At 42.3% G+C, this 14,384-nt stretch overlaps 2 protein-coding genes across 4 annotated transcripts in view; both read right to left on the bottom strand.

Moving 5' to 3' along the window:
- Nucleotides 1-1,622, bottom strand: part of TKT (transketolase) — a 32,303-nt gene extending 30,681 nt beyond the window's left edge. The window contains exon 1 of the mRNA XM_070738517.1: nt 1,422-1,622. Coding sequence (XP_070594618.1) covers nt 1,422-1,528 — 107 coding nt within the window. The 5' untranslated portion in view covers nt 1,529-1,622. The remainder of the gene's footprint in view (nt 1-1,421) is intronic.
- Nucleotides 1,623-10,608: 8,986 nt separating this feature from the next.
- DCP1A (decapping mRNA 1A) overlaps nt 10,609-14,384 on the bottom strand; it is a 33,157-nt gene continuing 29,381 nt past the window's right edge. For all 3 annotated transcript variants that reach the window (XM_070738514.1, XM_070738515.1, XM_070738516.1), the window contains one exon: nt 10,609-13,500. In XM_070738514.1, the coding sequence (XP_070594615.1) occupies nt 13,420-13,500 (81 nt within the window). In that variant the 3' untranslated portion in view covers nt 10,609-13,419. The remainder of the gene's footprint in view (nt 13,501-14,384) is intronic.

Below are 14,384 nucleotides of genomic sequence, written 5' to 3'. Positions count from 1 at the left end.
TTCCACATGAAAAATAATCACACAACAAAATACAAAAACTCTAAAGCAGGATAAGATTTTCATTTTAAAACAGCAATACAGAGCTTGCTAACCATTGCTAGGAGTCAGGGTGGGTGGGTGATGAAAATACTGTACTTAGGACATTGTAACAGAATCCTCAAAGTGTCACACAGTTTGTTTCAACTGATACCTAATCAAGGTAAAGGGTTTTTTTGGGGTGGGAGCTTCTTTCTCGTGCTTTCTACTTTTCCAGCAATGAGATGTGCTTTTTTTTTTTGTAAAAGTTATGCATTCTTGGCATTCTGTCACAAAATAATTAATAAATGAGAGATTTTATTTGCATCTCTGGTTTATTCCTAACTATCTCATATACTTTTATGATCAAATAAAAGCATCTACTGCAGCAAGTGACAGTTGAAACTGACAGTATAAGGTTCTCAAGCAACATTTCTTCATTGCCGCTATTATGAAACATAAGCAACACTTAAACCCCTGTTTCAACACTATTTCAAAATACAATTTTACCCAATAGCCTTGAAACTTTTGTGCAATCCAAGATCTCCCAAATTATCCCCTCAGTCACTGTAACTTGGCCCTGCTGCAAGGTGATTCATTTATTGGGAGAAATATCCCACTAAAACAAATCACGACAGTATTATCAGATTACAATCCAGAGATATTCATTTTAAGGGCAAAAGCACAGCCCAACGGACCGAGTAGGGATTTTTTTTTAAAATTAATATTTAACAATTTCCGGGTTAACTCTAAAGTTCCATGGTGGAAGATGAATTGAAAAGAGGGCAGCAATTTCTTTCACGCATCAATCAACACTCAGCAATCTAGATGTAAGGCAGGGGGAAGGGAAGGTTTTGCAGAAGTTGTGAGACACTTGGGCATAATAGCACTTTTGTCAGAGACAAAACCTTAGTGTTACTGGTTTCAGAACTTCCATTCGTTTGATGTGCTAGGAATGGGAATGAAGGAATGAAGGAAAGAGGGAAGGAAGGAAGGAAAAGGGCCACTCTGCTCTGAACATCTGTTTTGACAGCAGGATGATGGCTCGGAATATTTCGCTAGGCAGAGTGGTACTCCGATGAGGACCTGGAGGATGATCGAAAGGTAAAATAGACTTTCTTCACCGCCACCTTTTCTCCCGCCCGCCTCTTCCTGTAATTTCAATGGTGCTCCTAACTCTGCATGCTCTTCTGCAAGAGCTGGGCAAGCCTCCTCTCCACCGCACGTGGGGAGAGAGGGTGAGATGGACACGGGAGTGCAACCGATGCCTGCAAGGCTTTCCCCAACTGCGCCAGATCCCCCCCCACACACAAGGATCTGCGATGCCAGGCCTCCTTTGAAGGGGCTCCTGCGATTTGCAAGCATTACCTCTCCCTCCAAAGCCCCCCTCCCCCTTGGAAGCTCACCCGGAGCCGGCCGCCGTGGTGGCCTTGATGGAGTTGATGCGAAGGCGATTAGCCGTGTCCTTCAGAGCCAGCAGCGTCTGCTGATCGGGCTTATGGTAATCCTCCATGGAGAAGCAGGAATGCCGGGCGGGCAGCGAGTTCAGTTGACAAGGCGGCAGCTGGAGACTGGCGAAGGGAAGGCGGAGCAGCTCGGCCGAGTCCTGCCAAAAGGCGGAGGGGAGGGGCCAAAGAGCGCGGCTGGCCTCTCGCATGGGCGGGGCTTGCCTGGCGGGAAAAGCGGGCCTCGCTTCCGGAGGGTGTGTGGATGGCGCGAGGCCTGGCGGCCGGGGCTTTAATGCCGAAGGCGCGAGCGCGGAGGGAGTCGCTTCCCCGGACGCCCTACAAAGATTTTCCCTAAGGCTTGGCGGGCACTTGCGCCATAAGCTGCTGCCAAACAGAAAGAGACTAACAGCCTTTTTTCTTTGGCTGGTGTGCTTTCCAAGCGCCTCTTTCTCCCCCCCCCCCCCCTGGCTGGGGTTTTTTGTTTTTTTTGGCGGTGTGTGTGTGTGTTTGTGGTAATTTATTTGTATTTATATGCCGTCCAACTGCCAAAGGACTCTGGGCGGCTCACAACCAAAAACAAATAAAATGCAACATTAAAAAAAACTCCCTAAAAACAGTACAAAACAATTTAAAACCCGCAATTAAAACAGATTTTTTAAAAAACCACGCATGTCTCTAGTGGCCGGATTATTTGTTAAACCCGCTAATTGTTAAACCCGCTAGGTAGGACACAAGGCTCTCACAATCTTTTTAAACTCTGTCAGCAGCAAATGAGGAGCACTTTGGGGGACCAAACTTTAGCAATCCCGATTAGATGCCCCGGTGGTTCTGATAAATCTAAAACACGCTGCTGTTCAGTCTTGCTCCTGAAACAAATTCAAGGAAGATTTGTATGCCGCCCACCCCCGAAGGGCTCTGGCCAGCGTATAATAATATAGTATAAAAACAATATAAAATCATATTAATGCACTCATAATGCATCATATCTTATTGGAGTTGGACTAGAAGAGCTCCAAGGTCCCTTTTAACTTTGGTGTTCTGTATTGTGCAATCTCGGCTTCTCCATTCCTGCGCCTTTCTTTTAGGGTTATCGCTGCAGCGCGCGTGTATGCTCGGGCTTCATTGCTCACGGTGATCTTGGCTTAGACAGGCATATGCGCTTGTGGTAGCCCTGCGCGGGGATACAGGCTGGCGCTTGCTCTTGTTTTGCCTAAATTTTAAATACTGTACATGTTTCAACGGGTAATTATGTAATCTGCCATTTCCTTGTGTAGTGCCTCTGACCTTTCGTACTGGTTGTTGCCATTTTTTTTCCTCGAAGAATCTCGGGAAGTGTAGTTCTCGGAAATGGCTGGCTTGTGTAAGGACTAAGATGCTGCTGATGCCGCCGCTTGATTCTTCATTCACTTGCTCTAATGATGCAAACGATCGTATGGATTAAAAACCTTCCGTGTTCAGCTTTTAAGTAGTCTTGTAAAAACGAGCCGCATGCCGTGCGCTTTCTTGCCCAATTTGATGCAGCAAGACTGAACCAACAGTTTAGGCAGCTCCTAAAATTGAGTGGGTGTAATAATTTAGATCGTTTTTGAGATTTGATGACATACCCAAATACCCTTATTTATAAACGGGTTTTTTTTTTTAAAGTGGAAGGGAATTTTTTAAAAATATTGATTCAACGTTTTTTCATATACAATTCGAGCTGATGAACGCACCAATACTCTTATTTTCCCCACAGCAACCCTGTTGCATTGAAAGAGTGATTGACTGGCCCAGTCACCCAGCGGATTTTTCATATGGGGAAGAGAAGAGGAATTTGTATGCACTGTATTGTTTGAATAACGGTTGAAAAAGAATAGCCTCCATCCATGTTTGCTCATACCCATTTTTGGAATGTAGTTTTTGACTTACCTAGTGAAATACGGTACAATCTTTGACAGCGTGTATGTTGTAACATGTAACTTAAGTCTTTGAAGTAGGAACACACAACTATTAGCTTAAGTATTTATTATAACAATTTTTTGTGCCACAGGGTTCAGTTTGGTAGACTTGTTAACCCCATGATTTGTCCCCCTACAAATCCCACACTAATTTTGAAATGATAGGCAATTAACAAGCTTAAAGTTTGGAAATAGGATAATGGTAATAAAAGAAATCCATTATTTTGTCTGGATCAGTCATTTTCTATTTTATTTAAGGAGCTGGTTCATGTTCCTATATAGAGAACTAAGAACTCTATAGAGAGCTTTGTAATTATATTTACTGAAAATAAACTTATTTTCACATTTCTATACAGTTGCCTTTTTTAATTTTCTTCATTCTGTTTGTTCAGGTCATCAGCAACTGGGAGATGACCTGAACATGATCTGCAGGATTGAAAGGAAACTATAGCCACCTATCTCCACAACCCCCATCCCAGACGTACCAACAACAGCCAAACCTCCTATAACTGAACCCATCCCATTGGGTTTACAACCCCTGGTGATCACAGAAAAAGAAGTGCAAGATCTATTTCACAGGCATAAGCTAGGAAAAGCACTAGGCCCAGACAGGATTACTTCTTCCTTAAAAGTCTGCGCTGACCAACTGGCCCCCATCTTCACCCAAGTCTTCAATAAATCACTAGAGATGCATATTCCTTCTTGCTTCAAATGCTCTACTATCACCCCAGTGCTGAAGAATCCTTCCATCAAGGAACTGAATGACTACAGACCAGTTGCTCTAACATCTGTAGTTATGAAAACCTTTGAAAAGCTAATGATGTCCCATTTGAAAACCATCACGGATCCACTGTTAGACCCCCTGCAGATTTGCATACTGAGCAAATAGATCAACAGATGATGCTGTTAATATGGCTCTGCACTACATTCTACAACATCTTTAATTTCCAAAGACCTACACAAAGGTCCTCTTTGTAGACTTTAGTTCAACATTCAATACCATCATAACGGACATTCTTCTAACTAAACTAAACTAAACCGGCTAGCGGTACCTGAACACACTTGTTAGTGGATCACAAGCTTCCTAACAAGCAGGAAGCAGCAGGTGAAGCTAGGCAAAATCACATCAGATACCTGTACAATTAGCACAGCCCCACTCCCAAGGCTATACATTCTCACCTCTTCTCTCTATACACCAATGACTGCATCTCAAACAATCCATCTGTTAAACTACTGAAGTTTGCAGATGATACAACAGTGATTGGTCTCATTTGAGACAATAATGAAACTGCATATAGATGGGAGGTTCAACAACTAGCCTCATGGTGCAACTGCAACAGTCGGGGTTGCCTCTACTGCCACACGGTGCGCTGCGCATGCAGCTTCAGGTCTCCGGCATGTGTGCGCACACATGTTCCAATGAGATTTTGCTTCTGTGCATACACAGGAAGCAAAATCTTGCGAGGGGACATGCATATGTGTGAGATTTTGGAGATTTTTTTTTTGCTTCTGCGCATGCACAGAAGCAAAGTCTCGCTGGGATGGAGTCGTTCCCCCCACTTTGCCCTGCCTAAGCATACAGCTGCCATGCCCACCTCTTGCAGCTCCAATGGCAGCAGCTTTGGGAGATGTGGGCTCATCTGGAGCTGCTCCCCTGCAGTTTGTCCCCGCTGTCCCCGGGTGTAAGGGAGTGGTGCGGGCAAGAGGCGGCTGTATGTTCGGGTAGGGTAAGGGGGAGAATGGCTCGTCTGGCTAAACAATGTTTAAGCAAGGCTGTGCTTGGCTGTACCTGAACCCAGCTATAAAGAATCTGGCCCAAAGTCATGGAGCAAGAACCAAAGCTCCCCCTTCCCTCTTCTCCACCAATCCCAACAGTAGGCCTCAGAAGAAAGGCAGCAAACCACAAGGAAAAATTGACATTGTTATAAACTCTTGACTAATAACCACAGCAAAAATTTTCTACTACGGCTTGACTTCCTGGCTCCAATCCTTCCCCGCAGGGAGGCGGAACCAATGAAGATGTTCCGCCCCAGACGCCTGATGGACCCAGAGGGCTTTCAGACGGCGCTTGGGGTTATTCCAGAGGCACTCATCCACAGTTCGGTGGAGTCTCTTGTGGAGGCCTGGAATACGGCTGCTGTGGAGGCTCTCGACCGGATTGCGCCTTTGCGACCTCTCCGTGGCGCTAGACCCCGTAGAGCCCCATGGTTCAACGAGGAGCTCCGGGAGTTGAAACGCCAAAAGAGACATCTAGAGAAGCGATGGAGGAAGAGTAGGTCTGAATCTGATCGAACACTTGTAAGAGCTTTTATTAAGACTTAGAAAGTGGCGCTCAAGGCGGCAAGATGCGCGTACCATGCCGCCTTGATTGCATCAGCGGAATCCCGCCCGGCCGCTCTGTTTAGGGTGACCCGCTCCCTTCTTAATCAGGGGGGAGTTGGGGAGCCCTTGCAGAGTAGTGCCGAGGAGTTTAACACGTTTTTCGCTGATAAAGTCGCTCAGATCCGGGCCGACCTCGACTCCAATTGTAAAACAGAGTCGACTGACAATGCGTCAGTCGAGGTGACTGGGGCACGTACTTGTCCACCTGTCTGGGAAGAGTTTGATCTGGTGACACCTGATGAAGTGGACAAGGCCATTGGAGCTGTGAGTTCCGCCACCTGTCTACTGGATCCGTGTCCCTCCTGGTTGGTCTCGGCCGGCAGGGAGGTGACACGGAGATGGGCCCAGGAGATTACCAACGCTTCCTTGGGGAGGGGAGTTTTTCCAACACTCTATAAAGAAGTGCTCGTGCGCCCCCTCCTCAAGAAGCCTTCCCTGGACCCAGCCGTACTTAACAACTATCGTCCAGTCTCCAACCTTCCCTTTATGGGGAAGGTTTTCGAGAAGGTGGTGGCACTCCAGCTCCAGCGGTCCTTGGAAGAAGCCGATTATCTAGGTCCACAGCAGTCGGGTTTCAGGCCCGGTTACAGCACGGAAACCGCTTTGGCCGCATTGATGGATGATCTCTGGCAGGCCCGGGACAGGGGTTTATCCTCTGTCCTGGTGCTCCTCGATCTCTCAGCGGCTTTCGATACCATCGACCATGGTATCCTTCTGCACCGGTTGGAGGGGCTGGGGGTGGGAGGCACTGTGCTTCAGTGGTTCTCCTCCTACCTCTCTGGCCGGTCGCAGTCGGTGTTAGCGGGGGATCAGAGGTCGGCTCCGAGGTCTCTCCCTTGCGGGGTGCCTCAGGGGTCGGTCCTCTCCCCCCTGCTATTTAACATCTACATGAAACCACTGGGTGAGATCATCCAAGGACATGGGGTGAGGTATCATCAATATGCCGATGATACCCAGCTTTACATCTCCACCCCATGCCCAGTCAACGAAGCGGTGGAAGTGATGTGCCGGTGCCTGGAGGCTGTTGGGGCCTGGATGGGTGTCAACAGACTCAAGCTCAACCCGGATAAGACGGAGTGGCTGTGGGTTTTGCCTCCCAAGGACAATCCCATCTGTCCGTCCATTACCCTGGGGGGGGGAATTACTGACCCCCTCAGAGAGGGTCCGCAACTTGGGCGTCCTCCTCGATCCACAGCTCACATTAGAAAACCATCTCTCAGCTGTGGCGAGGGGGGCGTTTGCCCAGGTTCGCCTGGTGCACCAGTTGTGGCCCTATCTGGACCGGGACTCATTGCTCACAGTCACTCATGCCCTCATCACCTCGAGGTTCGACTACTGTAATGCTCTCTACATGGGGCTACCTTTGAAAAGTGTTCGGAAACTTCAGATCGTGCAGAATGCAGCTGCGAGAGCAGTCATGGGCTTACCTAGGTATGCCCATGTTTCACCATCACTCCGCAGTCTGCATTGGCTGCCGATCAGTTTCCGGTCACAATTCAAAGTGTTGGTTATGACCTTTAAAGCCCTTCATGGCATCGGACCAGAATATCTCCGAGACCGCCTTCTGCCGCACGAATCCCAGCGACCGATTAGGTCCCACAGAGTTGGCCTTCTCCGGGTCCCGTCAACTAAACAATGTCGGTTGGCGGGCCCCAGGGGAAGAGCCTTCTCTGTGGCGGCACCGGCTCTCTGGAACCAACTCCGCCCGGAGATCGGAACTGCCCCTACTCTTCCTGCCTTCCGTAAACTCGTCAAAACCCACCTTTGCCGTCAGGCATGGGGAAATTAAACATCTCCCCCTGGGCACGTTTAATTTATACATGGTATGCTTGTGTGTGTGTGTTAGCATATGGGGTTTTTTAAATCTTTAAATATTTTAATTAATTGGATTATTATGATTTGTTTTCACTGTTGTGAGCCGCCCCGAGTCTTCGGAGAGGGGCGGCATACAAATCCAAATAATAAATAATAATAAATAAATAAAAATGATCCCAAGGTTGGACTAAGCAGTGGGGAGGGGGACCCCAGACAGCGGCTGCCGCAGCGTTCATCCTCATCTAAAGGCTGTTACATTCTGAGTTTTTTGCCCTGCCACAGTCTTGGTAGAGGCTTGTTAGCCTACCAATGGCTCCAATCTTTCTGTTCTCCCCATGGCAGTCTTTCCCTTCTCCTCAGCTGGGGCTCTGCCCATTGGTGAAGCAATTGGCTTGCAAGTCCCCGGTTCCGGCCAGTTGTCCCTTCAGCTTCTCAGGGAGGACAGCAAGCTGTCTTGGGAGCAAACAGGAATACAACCTAGTACCCACACAGGCACACACACACACACACACATATGTAGGGAGCTACTCTTAGCACAAACTACCACAGAGAAACCTCTAGAACTGGGGTCTTCAACCATGACAACTTTAAGATTTGTGGACTTCAAATTCCCAGAATTCCCCAGACAACGTAGCTAAACAAACAAGCTTTGTGCCGCTGCCTGCTTGCCCGCCCACCCATCCTGGTTCTGCTGAGAATAAACGTTGCGCCGAATCATTTGGGTTGGGAAAAAACCCCACCCACCTCATCACTTTATCCACTGGAATTGTCTTTCTGCTTTCCCCGGTTGCTTCCGATTCCTTGCTCCCCCCCCTCCCCCTTCAGTAAAGTTTGGCTTTGTGCAGGCACACAAATAACTCATGTAAGGAGGAACTGTTGGGTTCTCTTTTGAAATTCAGTAGCGCTGCTACAAAACTAGGTTTCCTCATACTGATTCTGTGTAATTCTCCTCGCCAGTCCCTTTCCTTCCTTCTCTGTTAGGACAGCCTCCTGCAAAAAGGGCCAATTGTTCTGTTTTTTTAATGTTAGTGTAGGAATCAGTGAAGCAACCAGGGAAAGCAGGACCACTCCAGTGGATAAAGTGGGCTGGGGGTTTCCAGCCCAAATCAGGGGTGAGTTCCAATTTACATCGCTGCCTGGGAGGAGGGAAGTAGGAAAGAGGGAGAGAGAAGGTAGAGGGAGATAGATAGAATAGAATAGAATAGAATTTTTATTGGCCAAGTGTGATTGGACACAGAAGGAATTTGTCTTGGTGATGGACGGGAGTATGAAATATAGAAGGAAAATGGACAGGAGATGAAAGTACAAAAGGTACTTTTGGCAAAAAGGCAAATTTAAGATATTTGTCAATGGCATTTTATACAAATCTATAATTATGTATGCTTTGATATTATGGTATATGTATGGATGTTTATGTAAAGATGGTGAAAAATAAAAAAAACACTTTTTAAAAAAAAAAGTACAGGTACATCAGCACTGTTGGAATTCCGAATGGTTGCTGAGTGTATGGTGGAGGATTACTTGGAAATCTAGGAGGTATAGGAAATTAGAGAAGGGATTTTAATTAAGTTTTTTAATTAAGGGAAGGAGAATGCAGCTGGATGCAATCCATCATGAAATCACAATGGTTCACTCAATAGCATTTAATTGGAATTTCACTCACAAACCTTCATCTTTTGTCAGTGTTGCTTTTGTCATTTTAATGCTGAAGAAAGGAAAATAACATCCCCACAGTTCAGCTCTTCTGAATTATGAGTAGTTGTAGAGATGTGGATAATGACCAATCAATAAAACCTAGCATAGCTCAGCACATTTAAGTACTGTATAATGAAGTTAAATTATATTTTTGACGATCACATTTTACCAGATAACCAAAAGTAATACCCTTTTAAGTCAAACACCATAAAGATACTGGAAACAATACTAAAAGGGGGGAGGGGTGTTAAAACAAAAATGCTTTGTTCAGCTTCCAGATTGTTCCTTTTATAAAGGCAACTGTTTTATTTCAATATGCTGCCTGCCTAAGCCTTTTGTCACAAAGTTAAACTATGACCAAGAAAGTTTCAGGACAGATTGAAACTTTTGCCTTTTGGAGTTTTTATTAGAAAAATATATTTGAAAACATACAAAATTTCCACTGAAAATGTTCATTTTTAAACATTTATGCAATAACTTAATATTTGCCAACATAATATGATGGCACAAATTAAATACCCATATACTGAACTGTTGATGCATTGTGATGACAATTTGAAAACTGCTTGAAAACCAGTAGGCACAATTCAGTCTATCCTAGGAGCATCAACAGATCAAGGATTCCAATACATGTATTCCAACAAGCTGATTCACCAATAACTGTGCACAGGGTCATAAACAAGTTATATTACAGGCAAGGAGATTGGGAAGAGAATATACACAAGTATTTCTTCCTTAATGGCCTTTAGTGTTTTCTATTATGTCCACAGACCTAGGAAATTGAGGTCATATTTTGTTTATTGCAATTCTTCAGATATAGGTGCTGCACCACTGGGATATAATTATGCCCAATAATCTCCAAAAGTTATTAAGATAATAAAGATCTAAAGCTCCTCAAATTTACAATCAGATTGGGAGTGCAAACTAAAGCAGTAAATCTGAATATAGTATGGATTTCAAATAAAGACATGCTATTGTTACAAAAGCAAACTATAAGGGGAAGATTATTTTAAAAAATTCCCCACCAAAGGTGAAGATATTGCATTTTAACATTTTTGCAAATGTCAAAAAATGAGGTGAAATATATATGTATATATATTGCACACTTTCCTCTTTAAGATATGCTAAAAGAGCAATTAAATAGCCAATAAGAGATTGCTAGGAGTTTATTTTTGTGGGGTTTTGTTTTGTTTTGTGTTATTTGTGCCAAATACTTGACATTAAATACTTTTTTATTGAAAATCCCTTAATAATTGTACTCTTGCTAACACATATTAAAAAGTTCTAGAAATGCAATAGATACAAGCAAACAAACATAGAAAAAATTAAAATTTAATCAGTTTGAAATATAAGTTCCATTTCAAGACTGAAAATACAAATTGCTTTTCTGTGTCACATTGTGCCCTAGGCCTTTGCAAAATATTTAGATGCTGTAAAATGTGTCACAAATGTATAGTTATTAGGCACAATTGAAAGACAATATCTTTACCTACAAAACAACAATCAGATCTTCAATAAGCTGCATATTTGAAAGCCACTTTAGACAAATATTAATTTTTTTTAGAAGTTGCATATAGGCAGTGTAAAAATACATGCTTAGATAGTGTATATTCATTTTAGAATATAATCTAAAATATGAGCTACTTTCAAGAGATACTTTGCCAGGAGAAAAATTAAAATCAGTAGCCTAAATTGGTTATTTAAGCATTTGTTATTGGTGCATGCAGAGAACAATAAGAGAGATTATAAAGTGAAACCTTTACTAAAAATTTAGGTAATCAGGCTAAAGCTGTCCAGTGATTTCACATTTTGTAAACATCTGTAATTTTACTCTGGTTTAGTTTGTCAAAGCAATTCTTAAAAAGCGTTTCATTTTGTCACGATCACGAGCAATAAGAGCACTAGTGTGGTAACAGTGAATGCTGTCAATACTGCTTTATACTACATAGTACACCCCTCTTCTCCTAGTTTAAGCTACATATTGCAGTGTAAACGTGCGTAGAGACTCCACATCAGTGAAAAATGTTAAAAATAACTAAGCTTTCAAACTATTTTCTAGTTAAGGACATTCTCTGGAAAATAGAGGCTTACTTTATATATGTCCTGAAGAATTGAGAATTGCCATGAACTTTTGTACTGCTTTTCAACACAAAAGAGTAAATGAGAATAAAAAAGTTTTATTGGAGAAAACATATCAAAGATATAGCTTTGCTGTTTAATGCATTATTCCCTTTCTCATTAATTCTTGGAGATTGAGGAACTTAACAGTACATTCAATGTCAAGGAAACCTTTTATCTATATATTTAATATAATACTTGCATTCACTGTTATCATACTTCATATATTTTATCACTGCAAATCTCACATTTATGGCTGAGGTTTTTTCCCCTACAATAATTTATGATAATGTATTTCTTTCTTGCCCATAAACAAAACAAGGTAACAAAATTCAGTTTTAATAGTCTGACAATAGCCTGTAATGTTACATGGAAGAATGCTGCACTAAGCAAATTTGTTGTTGGTATTACGTACATGGGTGTGCTACAACAAATCCAGTGTACAAGCAGAGAGCTCTCTGGTTTTCTATAAAAAGTCTACGAAGCTTGAAAAGGTACTTTTGATTTTCACTATTAAAGCATGTCAAATATGTGTCACTATACACATATTTCCCTGAATTTACATATAACCAATATAAAATACTATGTTATTAGAAACACTTTCAAAGGCTGAAGAGGTTCTTTCAGAAGGCAGTTTGCTAAACATAAAAACTTCTACCTAAAATCACTCAAAATCTAAGTATACATATTGATTAATTAAAAAAAAATAACACACTGTTTATATCAAAAACACTGATTTGTGATGGAGTCACAATAATCAAAACTTCATTGATGAATTAGAAATAACAACTGGATAATGATGCCATCTTCATTATCACACTGACAGTGACCAGTAAAATTTACTCCAGAACTTTACTCCAATTTCCTCTTATTCTTTTGCCAGCCCTCTTTTTAATGGCTTCACGGAAATATACCATAATATACAGAGCAAAGACTATGCTCCTCCTCCATTTCAACCATGCTTTGAAAAATAAGCAGTGCAACCTCAATGGCTAAACTGACTACAAAATTACGTTTCACAATATAAAACAAAGACATAATTTTAAAAATGCTAATCCTTACATTGCTATTGCTTGAGTAAATTGAGTATATGTTATCACTTAAGTATTGCTAGCTACTGTAACATGCTAGAATGAAATAAATAGAAATCACAAAAGACCCATAGCAGCATATAAAACAAAGATCAGATTCTGACTTATTTTGGGAAGATATTTGATCTTTACAGCAGTATATGACCCAGGTTTAGGGAGAGTTCTTAATACTATTCCAAACAGTAACTGAACAACAGCTTATCTAGAAACACTTCAACTTTTCTACAGGAATATCTATACCAAAACTGGCATTTGACCTGGATTGGGGGGGAGGGGGATGATATTCCACCGAAATAATTTTTTAAAATGTTTTTAAAATATATATATATATATATAGCTCTGACAAAACACACTGAACTTATTGTTCAAGGGAAATCATATTTCATATATTCCTAGTAAAAGTAAATGCGTATTCTGCATACCAAAGAGCCAATTTGTGATTGATATGACCCAGAGGTCATCCTGTTGCTATGTTAAGGCTAAAAGCAGAAATGTTATACTGCATGTCCATTCCTTCGAAAACCTTAGAAGTAAACTCTTCCATGGCTCCTTAAATTTGAAGCTGGTTTCACAATTGTTGATGTTCTTAATTTAGTTATCCTGAACTTTCAGGGTGCATATGGTAAAGAGTTATATCAAATATTTGACACTGCTTAAAACAATAAGAAAAATGTACTGTACTATTAAACAGAAGACCATATTTCCCACACAGAAATAAAATCCTGCTGGTAATGGTCACGGTGAAGCCACACCATTTCTTAGAACATTATTTATACAATATTTCTAAGGAACAGCATTCCTTGGAGGCTTAGAAAGATTTCAGGAACTCAAAAATGTCTTTAAAATATAAGAGATGTACAGAAAAGGCGTAATGTTTCTGAAGCAGATAGGTGGTCAGTAGGATTCAATTCATTGCTGTTATAGCTTGATGCTATCAGTATCCTTGGTCAAGACTTGTAAATAGACTTCATGTAGAGTATTAAGAAAATTTGTATCATTCTGAGAAGAAAAAAAAGAATATAATCAGGCCAATTAGATAAATACTTCATAATATCACTGCTAAATAAATACATATTTGCATGGTCTGGGAAACACATTTAAGGAACAAACTGAAGAATTCAGAAGAAAAAAAAACAAGAGCAAAGCTTTTTTACAAGGAATGATACATAGCAATGCTGTCAAGACTAGATTTTGAGACAGCCAATGAGCAGCACAAATAGATTACATGTTTTGAAATCATATACAGTGATACCTCATCTTACAAACGCCTCGTCATACAAACTTTTCAAGATACAAACCTGGGGTTTAAGATTTTTTTGCCTCTTCTTACAAACTATTTTCACTTTACAAACCCACCGCCGCCACTGGTATGCCCCGCCTCCGGACTTCCATTGCCAGCGAAGCACCTGTTTTTGTGCTGCTGGGATTTCCCTGAGGCTCACCTCCATGGGAAACCCCACCTCTGGACTTCCATGTTTTTGTGATGCTGCAGGGGAATCCCAGCAGGGGAGCCTCAGTAAAATCGCAGCATCGCAAAAACACAGAGGTCTGGAGGTGGGGTTTCGAGGACTTCGGTGTTTTTGCGATGTTGCAATTTCACTGATGCTCCCTTCGCTGGGAAACCCCATCTCCGGACTTCTGTTGCCAGCGAAGCGCTCATTTTTGCGCTGCTGGGATTCCCCTGCAGCATCGCAAAAACACAGAAGTCCAGAGGTGGGGTTTCCCATGGAAGGGAGCCTCATGGGAATCCCAGTAGCGGAAAATTGGGCGCTTTGGCTGGCAAAAGGGGTGAATTTTGGGCTTGCACCCATTAATCAATTTTCCATTGATTCCTATGGGAAACATTGTTTCGTCTTACAAACTTTTCACCTTAAGAACCTCGT

This window comes from Erythrolamprus reginae, chromosome 2 (assembly GCF_031021105.1).
Source record: "Erythrolamprus reginae isolate rEryReg1 chromosome 2, rEryReg1.hap1, whole genome shotgun sequence".
In the NCBI taxonomy this organism is placed as follows: Eukaryota; Metazoa; Chordata; class Lepidosauria; order Squamata; family Dipsadidae; genus Erythrolamprus; species Erythrolamprus reginae.
Note: the sequence above shows the minus strand (reverse complement) of the source record. Positions and strands in the feature narration are given on the sequence as shown.